The sequence below is a fragment of the Microtus oregoni genome, unplaced genomic scaffold, assembly GCF_018167655.1.
Source record: "Microtus oregoni isolate MIOR12 unplaced genomic scaffold, Mior012 000016F_ref0000370, whole genome shotgun sequence".
NCBI classification, from domain to species: Eukaryota; Metazoa; Chordata; class Mammalia; order Rodentia; family Cricetidae; genus Microtus; species Microtus oregoni.
Window position 1 is genome coordinate 24,514,884 of NW_024543075.1, and position 24,812 is coordinate 24,539,695.

Genomic DNA, 24,812 nt, shown 5'->3' on the forward strand with positions numbered 1-24,812 from the left:
CAGCAGCACATCTCCAGCCCTTGTCACACTTAAGCTTCTAAGGTGTGCATGCCAAGTTTGGCTAGAGTCTTTCCCTCTGAGGGTTTCACTTTTTTCCTGTGGATGCTTGCTAACCTAAGGAAGACTTCTTCCATCGTAGTGATAGAGACGCCAAAACTAGAAATGCCAAGGTTCTCTTGATTCTCTTCCAGAGCAGTAAAGAGAGCTTCAAACCTACAACAGAAGAAGAAGACAGGCTGGGACTAAAAGAGATGATTTTCAGGCTTACTTTTCTTTATTTGAAAGTGATCTCCCCTCACCAACACTTCAAGGTTTATTATAATGTCATGCTTCTGCTCTGTTGATTCAGAAAGGTGAGGCAAACAGAAAAAGCAAGACGACAGCAAATTACTGTATTAGATTGCTTCCCATGATGCTTTAAGATACATGATATTCTTAGAGACATATTTTGATTTTCTAATAAAACATTAAGATGCTCTATGAGGAGACTGTCAGTTGATGGATGACAGAAAAAGGAGAGTCACTATTCTTTTGAGGTATGATCACTGTAAGGCTGCCCATGAATCTCACACCAACTGCCCATTCCTGGTGGGTTTTTGTCATCTTTACCACAAGGGCCACCACTTAAACCGTCTAACTATTTTTCATTATAGTTTTCAAGACAATGTCTCTCTTTTTAACTCATGTTGCTTACAAACTCATAATCCTGTTTCATGTCTCATTCTAGGATTGCAGTATGTATCACCTTACCTAGTTTTTAAGGCTATTATTGTAGTGGTGGAGTTTGTATGTGTGGTCTGAGATTGAGTTTAGAACCTTGTATGTGCTAGCAAAGCACTTTCCACTACCCTGTCACTCTCTTCTCACTTTTCTTCCCTTCATGTACTAGTAGTCACATTGACTCCATGGACAACAAAACGCTCAGTATCACCAGTTACTTGGAAGCTAGAATAAGCAGGTAACATTTGTCTCTTTTCAGTGCAAATGGCAGCAATCACAGAAGTTTTGTTTCCTTAAATAAACTCTATTGGCTGCGCAGGAAGAAACAAGGAAAAGGAACAATTATTTCTGACTATTTAAAATCATCTGGTTAGCATTTTCTAGATCCATACCTGTGAGTATATTCTTGGGGTAGAATAAAAGATAATTCATTTCCAACATTAGTTTACAGAGTGGCTGCTGATGCATAGTAATGGATCAGTTTTGAGATTTCATCTATGTCACAGTGAGGTTCCTTCACCATGACTATGTGGTATCCAACACCTGAGAAAATGCATTCAGAAGACCAAATTGAGTGGTTTTATGCTTCCCATATTCTCATGAGGCTTTTTATGGTTTGTGTAAAGTAGAACAAGATAGGGCATGTCACAAGTTATTTGACTACAACGCTAAGAGGCACAGCATTGTGTAATATAATCATAATTAATGATATAATTATAAATAGCTCTATAAGGGATTAATAATGATCTAGATTATAAAGACAGATAGAGCAGAGATAACATTAAAAAGTTACCTGACCTCTTTTTCTACTGATGCTGAAATTAGAAAAATCAAGACTAAGATTCATTAAATAGGTAACTCCTGGGTCCATATTATACACCAGAAACTATATAAATTGAATAAAAGTCATTTCACATCAGAGAAATCTTCTCAAAATCTTCTATCTTTACACTCTGTCGTCATCTCTTTCCCACCACCCTGTACTTCCTCCTTTTCTCCTCTATCTCTTCCACCTTAGTCTCCTCTTGTTTCTTCTCCTTCTTCACTGGTCTTCCAATAGCTAGGTGTGGGATAGGGTATGAATAAAGTCCCTCCATGAAACTCTAGGATTTGTGCTCCTAGCAATGACATTCTGGCACCCTAGGTTTGGACAGCAGAATTAAGGGAAGGGGCCTAGTCCATCACCTGACAAGAGTCCTTTGAAAAAGGAAGGGGAAGGGAGGAAAAGAAGGAGAGGAGAGAGAGTATAAGACAGCAAGTGAGCACAGAGTACCGATGAAATTAATGGAGGAGGGATGTGGAAATCAAGGATGATATGCCAGAGTCAGAAGGCCTGTGATGAGGCCACTGCCTAAAGGGAGCAGCATCTGTCTATATATAGGTCTCAAGCCCTCTTAACAGTGCATTCTGTTTCCTTCATAAAACATTTGAAGATAATGATGAGCAGGATCCAAACAAAGCTGTACCATATCATAGGATTGCCAAAATACACAGTCTATTGACTTTATTGATCATAAACATGGCCTAACAGAGATAAGGGTATATGCTTCTTTGAGATAAATATTGCATGCTTTAGTTTCTACTGTCATTTTGTTCATACAAATTATAAACTATGCCTATAAAAAAGCTAGCAAGCATATATAGTAAATGTAATACTATATATTATAGAAAGTTAAAAGCAGAGATGTAGAAATTACAGGATAAAAGCTGTAAAATACCATGATAAATAATTAACCAATAAACTAGAAATAGAAAAAGAAGGTATTGAGTCAATTTTCCAGGCTGATGAAAGCTATTTTTAAAAAGCCAATAAAACATCAGCAAAGTACAAATAAAGAAGTCAAGTAATAGTCTCAGCAGCAGAGTAGAAAGAGGAAAAGAAAGAATCAATAGCCTCAAAGAAAGATCACTAAAAGTCACCCAAATGGGAATGTAAAAAGTGAAGTGTAAGAAAATAGAATACAAGTGGAAAATTGCAGTTATCATAAAGCAGAAAATAATTGGAAATTTAAAAATGTCCTTGTAAAATTACATCCTGAAAAATCTATCAAAATTCTGTCAGACAAAAATTACATATGCAATGAAAACATTCATAATAAATGAGGATGAGTTTAGCTCATGACCCTGGCAATGTCAGCATGTCCTAGAACGTCCACCACGAACATTTGAAAGAAATGGGCAAATGTGAAAGCACAGCCTTGATTATAGACAAGAGGCAGCGGGGGCCACGCCTGGGAGAGGACAGTGAGATGAGATGTGCGATTGTACCGCTTTGGCTTGGAGGTGCAGTAAAGGGGAGTACCAGCAGCCTCCAGCTACAAGCTGTGAAGATGATTTGAGTGCAGGGCTCTACAGCAAGGTCACCCTGAAACCAGACTGGGGAAATGGTTTAGTGGGCAAGGGCACTTTCTGTGCCTGTGTGAGAACTTGAGTGAATCCCTAGGACTAACAGACATCCAGCATGGCATGCCTGCCTATAATCCTAGAGTTGGAGAGAAAAGATAGGCAGATCCTGAGAGATGCAATTCTGGTTCAATGAGAGACCCTGTCTCAGGGAAATAAGACAGAGAGCAATAGAGGAAGATACCCAATGTCTTCCTCTGGACTCTACGTATGAGTACATGAGCATGCATGCCAGCACACACACAGCACACATAAAGCATACACTCTAATAAAAATGAAAAGAAGTAACCAGAAACCTCGTAAGGGTGTCTCTGTTAGTCTTTGCTGAGTGACAGGCTATATAAATACCAAGAGGAACTCTATGTGGTTGGATTTACCTTTAAGTCCTTTGTTACCTCACAAAAGACTAGAGCTTACATAACTAAACCAAAGTGGAGAATCATGACGATCAGTCAGGAAGCTTAATGAAGACTCCATGGGGCTCATGCTTGTGCAATAAAACTGAAAGACATTTAGCGAGTGGTTCCCCAGACACACATTAGCAAAGGTAAAAGGCAGGCCATAATGATGCATAAAATGTTCCGACTGGATGTTGGAAAAGAGCACAGAACATCTCCTCAACAAAAGCCTGCCTATTCAATAACAAAGCACATAAGCTTTTGCAACCAATCAAAAGGTTCTGGATATTCTAAGTAGCATAAGATAATGCCTAGCCAGGGCAAAAGCAAATAGAAGTGGACCAGAAACTAAGGCATGCCAGGTACGTAAAATCTGAGCATTTGCAGGCACTAGGGGTGTCTAGACAGCGATGTCGTAGGTCTTCACACTGAAATAAGAGAAAGTTGACAAAAGAGCAGAAGGAGGGAGCACTCTCACACGGCAGAAGGCCATTCTTCTTCAATCACAGGACCATATCCAGAACAGAACACAGAGCTACAAAACAAGTATGGACTTTGAAAGACAGACAGCGTAGTGTCTTCTCAGACAACATATAGATCAGCAACAGACAAACGCTGAGAACTTCAGAACTGTGTGGGAATTAGACAGCATGAACTTAAAGAGCCAGTGAGCTACGTCACAAAAAAAAATTTCACCAGGGAAATTAGAAAGTCATCTATCTATCCGTCTCTGATCTCTATTTCTATCCCTCTGTACCTAGCTATAATCTCACCTATGGACAATTGCATTAGATCATATTTATCTAGAAATCATGTGAGAGAAATGAGTGTCAACATTGGACAACACAATAAACACACGAGTGGGAGACCATTTTGAAGAAAATAGAAAATAGAACACTAGTCAAAGGACTTACAGCTGGATTATAACAGCAACAAAACTTGAGGCATCATCCAAGTTTTGACTATATACACAAAACCAATGGGAATTAAGTTAAAGCATGTTATTAAAGCAACATCATCCTAAGAATAAGTAAAGGAAATGGACCATATAGTCTTTTCAGGAAGACTGAACCTTGCAGCACCGCAAGGTTCCCTGAACCATGATAGCAATGCGGTCACCCAGCACGTCAGCTTCATCCATGTAGTGGGTGGTCAGCAGGATGGTACGGTCCCGTTTGTAGGCTTGAAGGAGATCCCAGGTGGTCCTCCTTGAGGCCGGGTCCATGCCAGATGTTGGCTCATCAAGTATCACCACCTAGAGACAGAACAATTCTGACTACACAACTATGCACTGGTCCCATAGTGTCCTACCAGGTCTGGGCTTGCTCTTATTTTGACTTTTAAGCCAAATGTCCAACTGAGCATAGATAATAAGTTTATATAAAACTAGGACTTCTGTACTAAAATCAAACCCATGGTCATTTTATACCAATGAGGTTGACAATGTGAATTCCATCTGAGCTTCTTTCAAAGTCAGCTTTCGATTTGTGTCACTTGGATTTTTAAACTAGCTGTGGTGCAGACTTAGTTTGTCCCCTTTACCTTGGAGCCCCCCATCAGTGCTATAATGATGGCGAGTTTGCGCTTCATGCCGCCACTCAGCGACTTTGAAAATGTGTCACGTTTCTCCAGCAGGTTAAAAGCTGTCAGCATGTTGCTAGTTTCCTCAAGACACATCTTTTGAGGTATTCCTTTTACCTAAAAGAGGGAGGCAGAGTTTGCATGGCACTTTCAAGTTTAGTCTTAGATTTTTTTTTTAGAAATCATTTTCTGATTTTAAGAATTTCATTTGTTTATATAATGTATTTTGGTCATATCAACCCTGCCTCCTCTTCTGGCTTCCCTCAGCACTCCCTGCCATGTCTCCTTCCCAACTCACACTGGCTTTCATAACGCACTGAGTCCCATCTATGCCGTCGGTCTAAGGATCCATGTGAAGCTGCTGCTGGAGCACAAGCCACCGACCAGCTGCCAATCAATAACAGCTGTCTCAGCAGCAATCAACTGCCAAAGCTCTTCTTCTAGAGGTGAGGCTTTGTGAGTTCCTCTGCAGCCTGGACTGGAGAGTCAACTGACTCTGTCTTGTGCGGGCAAGCACAGTTGCTATGGGTTCATGAGTATCGCTGTCCCAAAGGGAACTTTACGCTCTGGCCCTCCCAGCCGCTGAATCACATAGATATTTCACAGCAGCTCCTTCCTTATGTCAGCTCTGGAGTGCTATAGCCCCCTTTCCATGTCTTAAGTTTAGATGGAAATTAAAATCATTTCTTGAACTTTATAAGAATATTCGTAGTTGGTGATCTACCTGAACAGAATGAGGAGAGAAAAGAGACATCCTTGGCTCACCCCACAGTAGAAATAAAGGTGTTCTGATACTGTCAAGTGATCAAACAAGAGGTTCTGCTGAGGACACAAGCCCAAGGATGTCCTGATTTGTGCCATGTGCTGTGAGATGTCGTATCCATGGATGAAGGCCTCTCCGCTGGTTGGGGGATAGAGACCTAGAATCAGGAAGACGACGAAACAGAAGAGTTTTGGCGAGGAAACGTGCTCATTGGCTCTGAAGGCAAATCTACACATGGACTGTTTACTAATGCTGTAGATCACAAAAAGTTTTCATTGGCCACTTTGAAGACCATATTAGAAATAGTTTACAGCATTTTTTTTCTGAATGTTGTGATTTTTAACATTCAGTGGAGAAGGGAAAATCACTTGGGGTGATCAAAGCATGGAAGTGTAACACAGGAACAGCCCAGCGCCACCACCAGTCACTTGTCAACAGTTACTGTTTATAGTACAGTCTGCTCACTGCAATAGATTTGGGCACCTTTTAGATCAGAAAACCCACACCATAAAACTGCTACCTTGGAAGAACTTAAATTTTACTTGGAATAAAAAAGTATACTATCAGTTAAAATAATTTCAAAATGGTTCAGATGGTTGTACAGTCTTAGGCAGCTGTAATGAGTGGTTAATTTTAATAAGGAAAATATTACTTTAAATTACTCAAATCTTTTCTGAGAAAGGATCCTATGTTGCTCAGAATGATCTGTTGAACGCTTGACCTCAAGAAATCCTCCTACCCTCGTCTCCCAAGTAGCTGGGGCTACAGGTTTGCTGGATTCCCTATTAATTAATTCTATTTGAAAACATCCAGAGTGACCACAGTCACAAAGTGCCTATGTTGTCCTGGAGTCTGATCCCTTTGCATGATTGTTGCAAACTTTTCAAATTAAACACATTAGCCTAATTTAGTTGTTCTAGAATGAAACTTCCATTTTTTAAACACATTAGCCTAATTTAGTTTTTCTAGAATGAAACTTCCATTTTTTAAACACATTAGCCTAATTTAGTTGTTCTAAAATGAAACTACCATTTTTTGACATCTCACTCCTATCGTGGGCATTTTGCTCCTGGGCTTAGTAATTATAAAGTATGTTTCTGTGCTTCTAGTGAGATTTTGTTTAAAATTTGTTTTGTCTGACATTTGGATTTCCACTCCAACTTTCTTATCATTGCCATTTGCATAATACAATTTCTGTCTTTTTACTGTCAATGTATTTACATTTTAGAATTTAACCTATGTCTTCTAAAGATATTATAGTGATGATGCTTAATATTTTATCCCATCTGATAATCTTTTATGTATAGACTAATAATATGAATTTTAAAGTAATTTTATACATTACTTCTACACCCCTCCAACTCCTTCAATATCCCTTTCCCAAACTGATGTGGGATTCCTCTCTGTATGCTGTGAATATGTTTTATTACCATTGGTTAATAAAGAAGCTGCTTTGGGCTTATGACAAGACAGAATAAAGTCAGGTGGGAAATCTAAACAGAGACATAGAGAGAAAGTAGGCAGAGTCAGAGAGATGCCATGTAGCTGTTAAAGGAGACAGATACTGGATCCTTACCAGTAAGCCGCAACCTTGCGCCGAAACACAGATTAATAGAAATGGGTTCATTTAAGATATAAGAGTTCCTTAAGAAGAACCCCAAGACAATAGGTCAAGCAGTGTTGTAAGTAACACAGTTTCTGTGTGATTATTCAAGTCTGAGCAGTCGGGAAATGAACAAGCAGTCTCTGTCTACAAAATGGCACAGCAATGTGGGTCAGCTACATTCACATAAAACCTGAGAGAACTTGGAAAGGAATTCTAGACACAACAAAACAGAGTTAAGCACAGCTTCATGGTAGCAGCATTTTCTTAGGTGGGCTCTGTTTGCTAGAAGCAAGAAGAAGCACGATTCCTTTAAGAAAAGACTTCCTGACTCAGTGGTAGCAGCAAAAACTGTGAGGCGTCTTTAATAAGGTTTCCTGGTTTGGGCTAGTTGCACTAACAGCTCTGGCTCTTTTAGGAGGTTCAGCACTTGAATGGGGTCTGTGAGCAGCATGCTGCAAGTTACTTGGTGGCAGCATGGGCCAACGGCTTACCAGAGTTGAGGTGGTGAGTGTGACTCCCATTTGGCAGTCCCAGAACTGGCTGTAAACATACCTCCACCATACTGAAAGGCCAAGAGAGGCGGAGTCAGCATCCAGGGCCACTGTAAACAAGCTGTTTATCATTTTAAAAGCACTCCTGGTCAGAAAATGATTACGGATATGCAATAAAGACAGATTCAGACATAAACCTCTGAAGAGGTCACAGTGTGTTTAAAAATGTACATAGGCTTGGGAGAGAGAAGAAAAAATATAGAGAGAGTTATGAAAAGAAATAGTTTTTAAAAAATAAAACAAAGTCTTTAAAGAGACAGAGTACAGATAGTCGTAGATTAAAGGAGTAAAGATAAATAAACATTAAAAAGTAATAGAGTAAAAAAATAAGCCACATAAAGATGGAAAATACACAGAGAGTCTGGATTATGTATATTATTATGTTTTCTTTCAATTTTTTGACTGTGAATAAACTAAGTACAGAGAGACATTTCATTGTATAGGCTGATATATATATATATATATATATATATATATATATATATAAAATCTTGATTTCAAAATTCGAGTCTAAGGATATCTTGCTTTGGAAAAGCGGTTCTGCATTTGTTTCCACAAAGGACAGACAGCTGTAGATTCCTTACCAGCTAATACGGTTTGATCAAGCAAGACCCCCTGAAGCAATGACCCAAATGGTCCAACATCCATGACAACTTCAGGACTACTGGTTGAGATGGACCTACCACACAAGATACCCCATGAAAGACATGATTAACAGTGCCCCAATCATCAGGAAGTAGTATAGAGAACAACACCCAAATTCCCTAAATGATTGTTTATGAATGTTTGTTTTTATTTAAAGGGGGATATGATATAGAAATGAGTACTATAAATTGGTATGGATTTTGGTTTATTGATACAAACTTAAGGTCAATTTTGTTATATGTATATTTCTACTCTTGTTTAAGGTATTATGTGTTTGGGAAACTCATTTAAAAATGTAATGTATAATTAAGAAATACAGATTACTAGATAGTCATCTATAATGTAGTCATGTTAGGTTTTTTAGATATACAGAGATATATTTTAGTTAGATAGATAATCTTTAACACTTTAAAGACCTATGTAATATGGCATTAAAAATGTTTTAAGAACTTAGGACTTTTTCATGATAATGAGACATATCTGCTTTTGGCAACACCATTCTATTTCAAGAGAATGATGGGCATCGAAGAGGCTCCTTACGGAGTTTGTTAACCATGTCGGAAAGAAACTGCTCTTGCCTGGACTGCTTGATGGTATGCTGTATGAACTGGACATGCAGGACCCACAGAAAAACGACTGCTGAACTTGCCTAAAGGTGAGACAATCCTTCAGAGTGCCTGCTTCATGAAAGAGTCTACCAGACATTCTGCAGGACACAAAACAAAGTGACTGACAAACTGCCAAAAGAGGTGAAACAGTCTTTCAAATTTCCTGCTTCATGGAAAAGTCTGCCTGATAGTATGGGCCTGTAGGCTGAAGATGGATGCCCCAATGTTACAGAATTTTGGGTGACTGTCAGGCAGCAAGATGTCTCTGTCAATTCTACAACTTTGGAAGCTTCTTACAATGCACTTCCTATTCTCTTAGGTAATATTATATCCCTCTGGGGTCTTTGATGAATTGAAGACAGTTATAGTTTTCCTTAATTATGATAAAAGATAAATTAGATATGAAACTTTAGACTCATAAAGAAATATTATAACTGTAAATCTTGCTTGATACTTGTTTTGTTATATGTAATATTACTATGTTAAAGTTTAAAACCTTCCCTTTTTTGGACAGAAAAGAGGAGATGATGTGGGGTTATCCTCTGTATGATTTGAATATGTTTTATTACCACTACTTAATAAAGAAGCTACATCAGCCTATGGCAAGGCAGAATATAGTCAGGCTGAAAGAGATATAAATATAGAGTAGAATCAAGGAGACACCATTAAGCTGCCAAAGAAGAAAGACATGAGCCACCAGCCAGAACCTTACTGGTAGACCACAACCTAATGATGATTCATAGATTAATAGAAATGGGTTAATTAAGATGTAAGAGTTATCTAGAAATATGCATAAGCTATTAGCCAAACAGTGTTGTAATTAATATAGTTTCTGTGTGATTATTCAAGTCTGGGCAGCCAGGAAACAAGTGAACAGCCCTCATCTACACCAAATTTATGGTGTTTTACTATTACATGAACATACACACATATACATGTATATGTGTATGTATATATAATCTACCAAGCCTGTTTTGCTTTTGTTCATATGTAAGTGTCTAGTACTGACCACTTGGTATTGGACAACTGATATATCAATTCTTCTTTCCATCTCTCAGTAGTTATTGACCACCTGTAGCTTTTTGTATAGGAATGGGACCGTGTCTCATTTCCCCTGTTTACATTAGCATGCCAACTCATTGTGCGAGTCTTGTTCAGGTATCCATTGAGGGTCATGGATACATTTTCCCTGTCATGTCCAGGGACCTTAAACAGCCGATTTCCTGGGCCTTTGGCTCTAAACAATCTTTCTGCTCTCTTTCCCTCAATTTTCCCTGAGCCTTACATGTAAGGGTTGTGATACAGGTGTATCAGTTGGGGCTGGACACCTCTGAGTCATGTATTATATGCATTTTCTGCAGTTGTGGGATCCTGTACTAGTCTCCACCTGTTGCAGAAAAAGTCTTCTTTGGTGAATAGTGAAAGCCACCCTTATCTGTGGTGTAAGGATAAGCATTTAGGATACAGTTAGAAATTTTGTTTGTTTATGAAAATGGCAGTAGTAGGTTCTCCTATAGTGTCCATGGCCTCTCCAGCCATAGGTAGTTGGCTAGGTCTGTTGTACTAGGCAAGAATTCCTGTTGTGCGGGCCATACGTTCAACTAGACAGTGTTGGTTACCCCCAAGATAAAGGGCCACTACTGCACCCTTCGAATATCTTGTCATGATGGCCATTGTTATGGTTCATATGACTTACATTTGGTAGGGCTATTGATTGCTTTCCTCCTTTGACAGCTTGCATAGCCCTTTCTGAAACTATGAGATCTAGTCCCCAAGGAGGAGGCTGATGGGCCTGTTTCAGTTCACTGTCTTCAAATCTTGTGTCTAAAGTGTGTGGTATCTTCAACAAAAATATTATACTGAGTGAGATAATTCAAACCCAGAAAGACAAATGTGAATATATAACCTATAGTAACCATAGAAACTAGGATAGTGAAAAGGGATCAGGGGTTGGGGAGAAGTGCCAGGATATGGATGAGCCTGATACAAGTGCGATGAAGGGGAGATTTGGAAAAAGAGGATAAAGTATTTAAGTGTAAGGGGAGAGAGGAGCATGTGAAAAAAACACTAAGAATGTTTGAGAAAGACATAGGGAATCATATTATTTTGTATTTGTCTAAAATTATACATATGATATATGTGTTTATATATCACTTTATTTTAAGTAGTTATGTCACTTGGGGTAATAATATGCTTCCACAAGAGCCATAAACTGTATAATAAAAAAAAAACCCAGAATCAGATATGAGAAATCTTCTCCAGCATTGTTGTCAGGGGGTCTAAGAGACATCTGAAACAACACAGGCCATTGCTGTTGCTCCTGGATGCCTCCTGGATTGAAGCAAATAATCCATATTTAATATAACTATTGATGCAGTTGAGTTTCCAGCTGCTACATTCTTTAGATTTTTGTGCCTGTGTTCTTGCGTCCTCTACGTCCACTGGTACTTTCTTTTGCATTGAATAAACATTTCTATCATAATATTTTTATTCCTTTTATTTTTTTTTTCTCGCTGTTGCTCATCTCTTTGTTTGTTTGAAATAGGGTTTACGTAGCCTTGGAAGCCTTGAACTTGGTACGTAGTGAGGGTGACCTTGAACTGCTCATCTACCTGCCTCTACCTCTGAAGTACTGGGTCACAGTCATGCACCCTCACTCTTGGATGTCAAAAGGTTTTGTTTATTTTTGTAGTTGTTTTGGAGCTTTTTAAGTCTTATAGTAATTTAATTCCATAGAACTGAATGATTGTGACCTCTGCATATCTCTCTCCCACTTCCTTCTGATACTATTGATTATACATGGCATCTGTATGTGTTACCAGCTATGATGTAGTATATTTTTTTATTAAGTAAACAGAAATATATTAGTAGAGATTGTTACATGTCCCCTCTTCTTTAACACTTGTGATAGTTTAAATAGGAATGACTTCCATAGGCTCATAGATTTGAATGCTTGGTCACCCAAGATTAGCACTATTAGGAAGTGTGGCCTTATTGGAGTAGGTGTGGCCTTGTTGGAGGAAGTGTGTCACTGAGGGTGGGCTTTAAGGTTTCAAATGCTTAAACCAGGCCCAGTGCCTCTTTCTGTGTTTCTGCTGCCTGCTGGTCCAGATGTAAAACTCTTGGTTCTTTCTCCAGCATGTCTGCCTATACGCCATCGTGCTTCCTGTTATGATTAATGGACCTCTGAACCTGTGAGGCAGCCACAATTAAATGTTTTCCTTTAAGAGAGTTTCCATGGTCATGGTGTCTTCATCTCAACAGAAACCTTAACTAAGACAGAAGATGGTACCAGGGACTGGAGCATTGCTGTGATGGAGCTAGTCATGTTTTTGTTTAGAGGAATGTGGACTTTGCGTCTTTGGTTAGGAAAGCAGTGGAATGCTTTAAGTGGAGCCTAACAGGTCATACTAATAGGAGCATGGAAGGCCGTGGTGCTGAGGATGATTTGAACTGTGGAGGCCTGGAATAAGAGGTTTCAGAAGAGAAGAATATTAGTATGTGGCCTAGAGAATGGTCTTGTGATATTTTGGTGAAGAGTGGGGCTTCTTTCTACCCTTGTCCAAAAAAATCTGCTTGAGACTAAATTAATAGTTTTGGACTAATTTCTTTGGCAGAGGAAAAAATCACAACAGCCTAGTATTGACTTTGTCTGTGATTACTAGTGTTCACTCTTATGAAGATCTTTAATGAAAAGGAGCAAGTTGAGCAAGGATAAATACAAAGAGTACAGTTCAAGGAGCAAAGGGACACCAGGAAGTGGGATGAAGCTAAATCCTGTGTTCAAGGAGCTAAGCAGATTAAAGGAAAAATCTGTTGTTAGATGGAATAACGGGAGTGATGACCTTAGCAAGATCCCACCCAGCTAGGTTTCCAACTTGTGAAAGGGAATGAAAGAAAAATGTAGGGCTCTTTGTGGTGGCACACAGCTTTAATCCCAGCACTCCAGAGGCAGAGGCAAGCAGATGTCTAAGTTTGAAGCCAGCCAGGTCTACAAACCCAGTTCCAGGACAGCCAAGCTTAAGCAGTAAAGGAAACTTTTAAAAAAAAAAAAACCAGAAAGCTGGTGAATATGTAATTAAATGAGAGGGCCATGTTCTAGTCCCAGAAAACAGCAGAACTTGGCAACTTTGGCCACATGTTCTGACTTTAGAATCAAGGATAGAAGAAAGGAGTAATGGAATCTTTCTCTACAACTAAGCCACTAAGTCCAGGAATATGCTAGGGGTGCCCAGGCATGGAGGCTTAGAGAGGTCATTGTGTGAAGATGAAGCCTGGGTTGCCTTGGAAACCCTAAAATGTTGGATATGCTAGAGCTGTGGGATACCTACTGTGGATTGCTGCTAACAGGGAGTAGACTCAGCCAAAGAGAAAGAAGTGTGTTGTAGGCAACAAAGCTGAAAAGAGCCCAGCTGTTTTGTTGTTGTTGTTTTGCGTTGGTCCAGTATTTCCTCACTCCCTATCTTCCCTTTGGAATGGTAATGTATATCTTGTGCCATTGTATGTTGGAATTATATGATCTGCTTCTTTGTTTTGGTTTTCCAAGGGGTTACAGTTAAGAGATTGCAAGACTCTCAGAAGAGACTTTGAACTTTTAAACAGTGTTGAGGCTGTAATAGGCTATTGGGACTTTTGAAGTTGGAGTGAGTGCATTTTTGCATTATGATATGACTATAAGCCTATGGGGGCCAGGGAGTGAAATGTGGTTTGAACAGGAATGGCTTCCATAGGCTCATAGATTTGAATGCTTGGTTGCTAGGGAGAGGCACTATGGAGGTGTGGCCTTGTTGGAGTATGTGTGGCTTTGTTTTTTAGGGTTAAAATGTTCAGGCTAGGCTCAGCCCAGTCTCTCTCTTCCTCCCTCCCCCCTTTCTCCCGCCCCCCCCCCTCCCCCGCTGTCTGCAGATCCAAATGTAGAACTCTCGGCTCCTTCTCCAGCACCATGAGTCTGTGCACCACCATGCTTCCTGCCACGAGGGTAATGGACTAAACCTCTGAACCTGTATGGCAGGCCCAGTTAAATGTTTCCTTTACAAGAGTTTCTCCTCACAACAACAGAAACCCTAACTAAGATAACTAAGATAACACCACCCTTTTCATTTCTCCCTTTCTTACAATTCATTACCATGGTGGTAATAGTGATGCTCATTTCGGTTTCTTTTACCAGTTTAAATGTGTTGCCTTGCTCACCTCTGGCCTGTGTTGTGTCTGATAAAAAGTCACCTCTTAGCTTCACAGGGGCTGTGTTGCAAGTGACGAGTGACATGCTTGGCGTGTTCAACATCTCTGTCTTTGCTTTTCAGAATTTAACATGACATGCTGGGTATAGACTTCAGTTTGTCTTATTGAAGATTTGTCGATTTCTTGAACAAGCCATTTGATATTTTCAATGAGTTTGGCAATTTTTCAACTTTTATTTCTAGACTACTTTTCTTCCCCATCTGACACTGATAATAACATACATTTGGTACACAAAAATGCCTGTATTTCCCAGCACTCGGGAGGCAGAGGCAGGCGGATCTCTGTGAGTTCGAGGCCAGCCTGGTCTACAAGAGCTAGTTCCAGGACAGGAACCAAAAGCTACGGAGAAACCCTGTCTCGAAAAATCAAAAAAAAAAAAAAAAACAACAACAACAAAAAAATGCCTGTATTTCTCTGATGCTGTTAATCTTTATTTTTGTGTTATTCATGTCATATCTATCAATATTTCTTCAAATTCACTGACTCTTCTGCCAGTTCAATTGTTAATTTTTAATAATGCACTTTTTACTTGGGACCTGTACTTCTTCTAGAAGTCACACTTGGCTCTCCCTCCTTCATTTCCTCTCTCCTGCTCCTCCCCTGGCCCCTCCTTCTTCTGGTTCTCCTCCCTCTGTTCTTTCTCCTCCTCTACCCCTCCCTCCTACTGGTCTTCCTCCTCCTTCTTTCTTTTTTAAGATTTCTAGTTCTGGGTAAATGGGTTAGTTAGTAAGGTATACAAGCATGAAGCCCTGAGTTTGGATTCCTAGTACTCACACGAAACCCAGGTATGGCAGTATAACCTATAATTCCAGCACCAAAAGGTGGTGAAGGGTAGAACAGGTATAGGGGCTGGGGCAGGGACAAAGTCATCCCTGAGGCTCCCAGACCAGCCATAATAGTTGAAAGGATGAGCTCTGGTTTCAGTGAGAAACCACCTCAAAATATATAAATAAATAAGGTGGCAAAGTGAATCAGGATGCTGGCTTCTAGCCACTGCACACAAACACAGACTCTGTAGTGACTTGAAATACTGATGCCCTTAATCCTCACCAGGCTATTGTCTCTTTGTGTATTTAATTTCTGACTTAGCTGGAGGATTCCAGTAAATTCCCTTTCTCCTGCAATGTGGAGTGTTGGGTGTTACTCTGGCAAGTAGCTCTTTGTGGTTTTCATCTGGCTTTCTTGGGTTGTCTCTTTTCTCAGTTAAGTTTTCCTGGTCCGTTGGGGATTATGCTTGGTAGTTAGGCTCAATTAGTTATGGACTGATCTTCTGGCCGTTGCCACAGTAACCTGGGGGGTGCTCTGCTTGGCAGTCTCATGGAGGGGGGCGGCGGTGTGTTTAAAGTAAGTGTTCAGGGATTGTTCTGACCCTAGCAGGACTCCTGCCAGTGATCTTGATTTTTTGTTTTCTAAGTTTGCAGACCCCTCAAATGGCTTTGTCTTTTGCTGTTTTTCCAGCTGTGTCAGAGTCAGTGGGGCACTCAATATGGGGTTGGCCTAATGGACCAGAAGTTGAATATTGTTTTTATTTAAGATTTTATAGACTCAGAAGGAAAATGTATATACAAAAATGTTTGTGTTATTTCTTCTACATCCTGATGGTTTGACCATGTTTGGTACTCTTGGGTTCTTAAAAACCCAAGTTTCAGTCTAGAATTATTTTCTTCATGCCTGAATATCTCACATTCCTTAGCTCTTACTTCTTTGCCTGAGCAGCCTGGGATCTGATTTACCAGTGTTTACGGGGGCTGTAAACATCGTGTGCTTAGCTGTTGTCGGGCTGCAGCTTTCCACAAATGTGAACTGGAGCCTGGAGATTAAGTCCTCAGCATCCCTGCCGCTGTCCTGTCTGCTGGCTCCATCACTGGCTGGAGGAGTGGCGCTGAAGTCTCTAAGTGCAAATGTGACTGCTGCCTTTCAGGTCTTTCCATTTGTGCTTTGAGGATTTCGGTACTCTTCCTAGACACATACATGCTAAGAAACATCTGTCTCCTTCATGCTCTTTAGTCATCATGTAATGTCTCCCCCAAGAACACCAACTTTTAAATGTTTATATTACTTACAAACATGAAAATGAAGTGGACTATTATACAATATCATGTTAGTTTCATTGCTTTATCCCCAGTGTCTGGGTAAGGACACCGTCTCGACAGAGCTGAACACCTACCCGAGAGGATGGAAAGAGTAGTAGACTTTCCTGCTCCATTGTGTCCTAGAAGAACTGTGATCTGTCCCTCGTACAAGTTCAAAGTCAAGTCCTTAATAGCTATCTTGGTGGTGTTACCCTCTTGGAATACCTGTTGGGGGAAGCCCATACATGTTAACTATGTAGCCTTCATAAGCAATTTAGAATTACAAGTAAACACAGCAACTCTTTATGTAAAAATAAGGCTATGCATTAATCTTATGGGGAAGAACAGTGTAAAAAGGAGGAATGGCAGAGAGGGAAAATCTATTTGAAGATACAATGTGAGTTTTAGAATTTCACAATAGGTGTACAATATTTACACAAACAACCCCATCCATTTCTTTGTAATTTTAATCACTACCCTGAAGCTGGCAATGCCACAATCTGAGTCGGTCTTTATTTTGGGGACAGAGGAAATGGCTCAGTGGGCAAAAGCACTTGCTGTACAAAGATAATGATCTGAGTTCAAATCCGCAGAACACACATAAAGCCAGATACATCCTTGATAACAATCCTCCAACAGGGACATGGGAGACAGAAACAGGAGAATACTTGGAAGCTAGTAGGCCATCTTATCTCTCACGTACAGTCAAAAATCAACAAGATCCTGTCTCAAAGAAGGTAGGGGCTAGGACTGACATACACAGCTGTCTTCTGACCTCTACATGTAAGCCATGGCATGTGATTATATTCACATGAGCATCCATGTGTGCATGTGTGCATGTGTGCGTGCGTGCGTGCACACACACACATACACACACCGAATCTTGGAAGAAAGGCCAAATGGAAGCCACCACGGCTGCTCCTCAAATGCCTTTCATACAGGTGAGCAGAGTTTCTGCTCAGAGGGCTGACAGCCAGAAAGAGCATCATTTCTGGTTCTAGCAACAAGTAGAAGCTAAATAATTTCCCAAACCATAATTTGTCTTCAAATTCATCAGCAAGGTGAAAGCAGCCTGAAGTCTAAGGAATGATAGGGACTCTCAGGAAAGATGGCTCAGATGTGCAGGGATACGGATGCCATGAGAACCTTTAAGGAGATTTTGGTTATTTTTTAAAACAACAGCTGAGTTGTAAACCACTCAAGGAACACAGAACTGGACAACCTGGGAATCAAGCCTTGCATCCGGAATTAAAGCAGGCATTCTGGTACACCCCACTGATCATGAGGACAGGCAGCTCTGTGTGACCGAAACTACTATGCTGTGGCAGGTTTCACCAAATGGTGGGAGGGTTTCTCCCAAGTAGTCTCCCTAGAGAAGATTTAGGCTAAGGAAAGTGTCTTAAGTTCTTGTATTCAGACTAGAGCTCCTGACTGCCTAATCAGCAAACCAAGCAAACAGACTCTGGATTGTCCTATAGTCGCTGCAATGTCTGTGAGTTGGTCCACTAACATCTATTTCTTCCAGCCACTGAATCTCAACCACATAGTTAAAGGATGTGCAAATCTCTCCAGTACCAATTCCAAGCTGTAGAGGGCAATGTAGAGCCGAGCTGGAGGACAGCTGAGCCATCATGCCTCCACTTCAAGCAGCCACTGATAGAAGTCCTGGAGAGTTGCACCTAGTCTGGGCGGAGGAGGTTTTTTCAACAGAGATGACCGTTGGGTCGGGCAGTCAGCGTCCACAATGCCAGGTTTCCAGAGAGGCTTCCATGAACAATCTGATGAACTCTATTTTTAATTTATTACATCATTATTAGTTTTTATTTCTCCAATGGCACTAGCATGGATTATAATTAATTAATTAGTTTAATTGCTAAAATGCTTTCACTTACACTAGAAAGCAAGCTCCTTGAGAGTGTGGACTTTTTCTGAGTTTTTTACTGCTGGATCTCCAGGAGCAAGAATGAATGAATGAATGAATGAATGAATAGGATACAATCCAAGACCTTTAGTTCTTCTGAATATTGTCATGATCCTGGATATGCAAGTGCAGGAGAGGTGTGGGGAAGGATGGAATGCTCTATGGATATATTAGAGAAATTCTTGGGGGCAAAAGGCGGGGCGAGTAAAGAAAACTGTGGGAGGCTCGGGTAAGTAGAGTTGGGGAAATAGTCACAGCCTGTGTGCTCCTTGAGTCAGTGGCCTCTGGCTTTACAGGTTATTAATGTTCACAAAAAAGTTTATTGAAATGTTTGGCATTCTGGAGAAGACTGGGGAAAACCTGAATTTTGCACCTAGGTAGATAAAAGCAAAATAGAGACTTCTTGTAATATAAGGAAGCTGGGAAAGGTTTCTGAGAGAATAAACACTCTCCACCCTCCTGAGTTCAGGCTGTAGAGTTAGGGGCTCAGTCCTTGAGTTTAGGCAGACCCTTGAGAGAGAAGGAAATCCCAGATAACATGAGTTCTCTGAGCTGTACATCTACAGAAAACCCACCAAGACTGACAGATACAAGTGTGTCACCTCCCCCCATACAACACCACCCAGGCAAAAGAGATCAGAAAACCCACCAAGACTGAATATCCAAGTGTCACCTCCCCCTCCCCCAATACCAGGCAAAAGAGATCGCAAGATGAATGGGAAACACTAGCAAATGAAAATTAATGTTTACCCATTTAAGTCACAAAGCTCCATTAGCTACACTTTAAAATGGCAGCGTTATGCCCAGATCCCCCAGCTTTCCCAAAATCCAACAAGGAGACCTAGATCTGTATGTAAAAGCAAAGAGCCTTTATTTTATACAAGTTTGCAAACTTGGTCTCTTCGTGTGTCCAACGTATTGAAATAATCGGAGAGCCCTGAGCTCAGTTAGAGTTGGGTTTTTATAGTAGTAAAGGTGGGGGTGAGGGGTTTCTAAGGTTCAGGACCCCTAATTGGCTGACATTTGTCTAGGGGTGTCCTGGTGAGTGTGATGGCAGGTGATCCTATCTACAATGGCTATAATGTTAGGCATTTCCTTGGGATGGTCTGTTTTTGAATGGTGCTCTGGTAATCTTAGTTTGTGGTTCTTCCTACAACCAGGTATTGCTTCAGGGTAAACTACTGAGACTCAGGCCTCTGTTCAACTTATCGATGGCTGAGTCCTACTCTGGCAGGTGATAATGGTTGGAAGTAAAGAACTTCCTTTGGGTGGTCTGTTCATATTTAGCTTATCATGGCTGTCTCCTACAGCAGCACAGACAGACTACATGACACAGGCCATAGGGAAGCTATCTTCTAGTAGGAGGATCAACTATTAAGTGTTGTACAGATAACATTTTTATCTTTCTCTGGGGAAGTAAACACAGCGGCTATGACCTTTGACCTTTGGTTAGTATTGGGGTATTTCTTACACTGAAGGTTCACCGTGAGCACAGTCAGGTTCTAGCTTCACCGGGAAGGGAGGTAGTGGAAGAATACCTTGTGCAGGTGTTTGATCTGGACGCCTGCCCTCAGATCAACTGGTTCTGCTTCAAAATACTTGCTTTGAATTGCCTCATGAAGTTGGGTGATTTCGGGCTTCATTTTAGGTGTTTCTCCAAACCAGTAAGAACGCTAAGAAGAAATAGAACTGATGTAACTGGTGGCATGGAAAAGGGAACACTACACTGAGGTGGGGTGCATACAGTTCTCAAGAGCAGATCTCAGAGCAAGCTAGCTCTAGACTCCCCACGTCCTCCTCCAGGCTCTAGCCTGGTAAGCAATAGATTCTTACTTTTTGCTTAACCCACCAGAGTTATCCTGGGTCCATAGCAAGTGCCCAGTCCTACTCTGGGCAGACACACCTGTGCAGTATGGGACCTCAAGACCCTCCACAGGGTCCCACATTCCATACCACTGCTAGTCCAACACCTCCTGGATGTAGCCACCTTCTCGGCTTCTGCCAGAATCTAGCCTGGAGAGTACCCATGGTGTCCTCATCCACACCTTTTCCTCAACCCCACAGGATTTAGCCGGGTTCTCACACCAGTGCACCAGCCTAGTCTGGCCTTCCATTGCCTCTCTGCAAAGTGGCTTAGGCTTAAGTCAGAATCTTCTCCGCCTAGCCAAAAAACCACAGGGTGCTCTCACATAATATCCAACCTTTCCACTCAGACACACCTACCCTCACGGTCTGGCTTGGAGCAGGAAACACACCATGTATGCCAGGACTGTCCCCTCTGTCCACCTGACTTTAATTCCAATACATTCCCAAACTCTAGTCCAACCCACTCCCACATTCTCTCATCTTCCCCAGCCTATTGTGTCCATAACAAATGCAGAACTAAAAGGAAAGCTTTGCAAGTAGAATGAGTCAGCAGAAGACAGAACATCAGATATCAAAGGTAAAATAGGGGATCAAGACAAGATGAGCAAGGAACAAGAAAATTTAACAAAAAAAATATGGAAAGAAACACTTGGGAAATGTGGGACACCATGCAAAGGCCAAAGCTTCACATCATAGGAATAGATGGAGGAGAAGAATTTTAAGTCAATGGCATAGACCAGATCCTTTACAAGAAAATAGAAAACTTCCCCAAACTACGCGAAGACACACCCAGACAGATACAAGAAGCACACAGAACACCAAATAGACAAGAAAAGAAAATCTCCATGGCATATCATAGTTAAAACATTGAGTATATATAACAAAGAAAACTATTGAAAGTTGCAAGAGGAAAATAATCCAGTCACATATAAAGGAATACCAATCAGAATAACAGCTGGTTTCTCAGTGGAAACTTTGAAAGCCAGAAGAGCCCAGAGCAAGGTATCCCAAGTCGTGAAAGACTATGACAGTCAATGTAAAATAATATATGCTGCAAAACCATGTTTGAGGGAAAAAGAAAAACTATCAATAACATAAGCATCCTGAAAAGAATTATATCCAACAAACCAAAACCAAGGAAGACATAGGAAGCAATATTTTGGGCTGAAGAGAAAAATGAACATGGCAGAGAGACTATGAAAAGACATATGAAGCCATAATTATTAAAACACAAGGGCCACTGAGAATACAAACAAAACCAAAAATCAACAACACAATGACCACAATTAACACACAAATTTCAGTAATAACTTTAAATATCAATGACCTCAGTTCCACAATCAAAAGACACAGACTGACTGAATCAAGAACAAAATCCAGCTATCTGATGCCTATAAGAAACATCTTAAAGTAAAAGGACAAATGTAACCCAGTGGAAGAGGACCAACAAGCAAGCAGTTACCACTATCCTAATATACAAAAATATAGACTTTAAATTAGAACTAATTAAAAAAGATTTTGAAAATGGCATTTCACTCTAATCAAGGGAACAGCTAAGCAAGAAGACATTATTTTCTGACATATTTGCACCAAACTCAGTGTGTCCAATTTCATTAAAAAAATCTGTCATTGGATTTAAAGACATAGATTAACACTAATCAATCAATATAAGGTGATTTTGATATCTCACTTTTTCCAATATGAAGATCATCTGGATAAAAATAAACAGAAAAATCACACTAATTGACAGTACACATCAAAGGGACTTAACAGATAACTGTAGTTACTCTCTATTCAAACACCAAAGAATTCAACTCTGCAGCACATGGAAGCTTTCCAAAAACAGGCCACATTCTGGAACACAAAACAAATATTTTTAAATTCAAAATGATAGAGATTGTTCTTCATATCCTATCAGACCACAATCCAATAAAACTTAAAATTGATGACAAAATCCTCTAGTAAATACACAAACTCAAGGACATTAAACAACTCATTACTAAATGATGAATGGGGATTAATAGAAAAAAAAACAGAAAAATAAAAAAACTTCCTGCAATTAAATTGAAATGAAGATCTATGGGATAAATGCAAGTGGAAAGGGAAACCTCGTTCACTGTTGGTGCAATTTCCAACTGCTACAGCCGTGTGCAGAATCCTCAAAAAGCTAAAAATAAATCTTCCATATGATACAGCTATACCAGTCCTTGGCATATGCCCAAAGACCCAACGTCCTACTCTGAAGATACTTGCTTAGCCCTGGTCATAGCTACTCTGTTCACAACAGGTAGGAGAGGGAAACAACCTAAATGTTCACAACAGGTAGGAGAGGGAAACAACCTAAATGACAGTGAGAATGTGGTGCACCATAGAATACCATTCAGCTGTAATGAATTACACCATGACTCTGCAGACAAATGGATGAACTTAGGGAAGATCAGATGGAGTGAGGTAACCTAGACCCCAAATCCCATGCTTTCTTTTGTTGGAGGCTCCTGGTTCCAAATCTCCAGATATAAACACATAACGTAGTCTGTAATAACTACAGAAACCAGGAAAGTAAAACAGAACAACTTTCAGCACAGGGGGTTTGTGGAGCAATAGAGAGAGGAATAGCAGGATACAAGTGATCTTATCAGGGAAATGGGGAAAGAGGGGGCTTTGAAGGGAGGGAGCTGGAGATACCTACACAAGGTGGGAGGAGCATAAAGGGGGATAGTAGGATACAAATGATCATACAGGGCAGATGGGAAAATGATGGGCACTTTATGGAAGGGAAGTAAATATAAAAGAAAGAGGGGGCTGGGTTAAATAATAATAAGGATGTCTGAAAAAGAGTCATGAGTAATAAATTATTTGCCAAAAACAAAATCCACAATACACATAACTCCATATATAAATATACATGTATAGGTTTAGTGAAATTTTCTCATCTGGGCTACTGGTTCTTTTTCAAAAGTGAAAGATCACTTACAAAAAATTCTAAATACCAGATATGAGAAACCGTCTTTTGAGTTGTTAGCCAGGGCTGTCCAAGAGTCTCCCCAAACATACAGCTTATTGCTCTTACCCGTGGATATCTCCCAGAGGTAGAAAGCAAATCCTTACTGCTGGAGACACCATGCATTTCAGAAGCAGTGCCCAGAGTCCCCTCAGCTGGAACTGACGTGCCTGCTCCCTCTGTGACAACCAGCTTTCATGGCACCAGAAAGCACGATGCACGTTTCCAAAGGAGGGAGACAACCAACAGTCCCATCCAGTTTGTAAGTCAAACCAATGGCCAGCCTGGCCTGATAACCCCAATGTAGTGTAGTATTGGCATACATACCTTAGCAGTAACCAACAACTCTCTTGGACTTATGACTAGCGCAAGAAGAAGGAGACCACACCTTGTTCTGGAAACCTAGCTAGCTACTCAGTGTTAGTGACGCTATGGTTATTAGAGGAGAATCTACAGCCACTACTTTCCTAAACCAGTGTAATTGCTAACAACAATCTACAAACATTTGCCTTTAAACCCACAGATATGTGTAGCCTGCACTCCTCAGTAAAGAAATCTCTCTTTGCAGCAGATGGAAAACATAACAGAAAAGCACAACTAATCAAACAGAGTTGTGGAGCCTAGTCCCAAAGGATACATCTACAACACATTCCCACACCCGAGGCTTGGAGGACATTATGGAAAGATTCTAAGAGGATCAGAGAACTTGCCGTGATTTTTGTCTCCCAGTAATATCAGGAGCTACATGCATAGAGTCATCAACATGACGGCCCGAAAGTGAGCTGAACAAGGAACATGCCAATCTGGAAAGAGGGGAGCTCATGAGACCTCAGACCTACACAAAGAACATTAGGCAACCGAGGAAAGCAGAGCACGGGAGAGCTGTAAAAGCATATCAATTGGTTATTCAGCTTTAAGAGGTCAGCCCTGAAAATTTATATACAGGTAACATTATATGGACTGAACAAGCTTTATATATATATATATATATATATATATATATATATATATATATATATGTGTGTGTGTGTGTGTGTGTGTGTGTGTGTATACATATACACATGCAATAACAACATGCAATAACAATTAGTCTTTTTACAAAGAGGTCATGAATTTGAAGGAGAATAGGGAGGGGTGCAGAGAAGAGTGTGGAGAGAGGAAAAGGACAGGAGAGATGCAATTAAATTATAATCTAAAAAAACAAATAATTATTTGAGGGGGGTAAGGTAACTACTGCCAACTGACACCACACAGAGAGTGTTATATTATTATCACATCTTCTCTGAGCAACATGTGTGCCAAAGATTTTTCATACTACTTCCTGGAGCTCTGACTGTAAGGAATCTAGACAAGAGAAGGCAATGAGGATCCAGGTGTGGTTCAACTCCTCTGTGTTATTGTCCAGAGTCTCAGTGCTTGTACCTTGCTTAAGAATG

At 40.4% G+C, this 24,812-nt stretch overlaps 1 protein-coding gene across 1 annotated transcript in view; it reads right to left on the bottom strand.

Annotated features, from left to right (window-relative positions):
- LOC121457683 (phospholipid-transporting ATPase ABCA3-like) overlaps nt 1-24,812 on the bottom strand; it is an 80,798-nt gene that overhangs the window by 36,045 nt on the left and 19,941 nt on the right. The window contains 8 exon segments of the mRNA XM_041666605.1: nt 115-213; nt 1,113-1,263; nt 4,567-4,596; nt 4,599-4,776; nt 5,064-5,219; nt 5,868-6,022; nt 16,684-16,813; nt 20,048-20,182. Of these exon segments, the coding sequence (XP_041522539.1) occupies nt 115-213; nt 1,113-1,263; nt 4,567-4,596; nt 4,599-4,776; nt 5,064-5,219; nt 5,868-6,022; nt 16,684-16,813; nt 20,048-20,182 (1,034 nt within the window).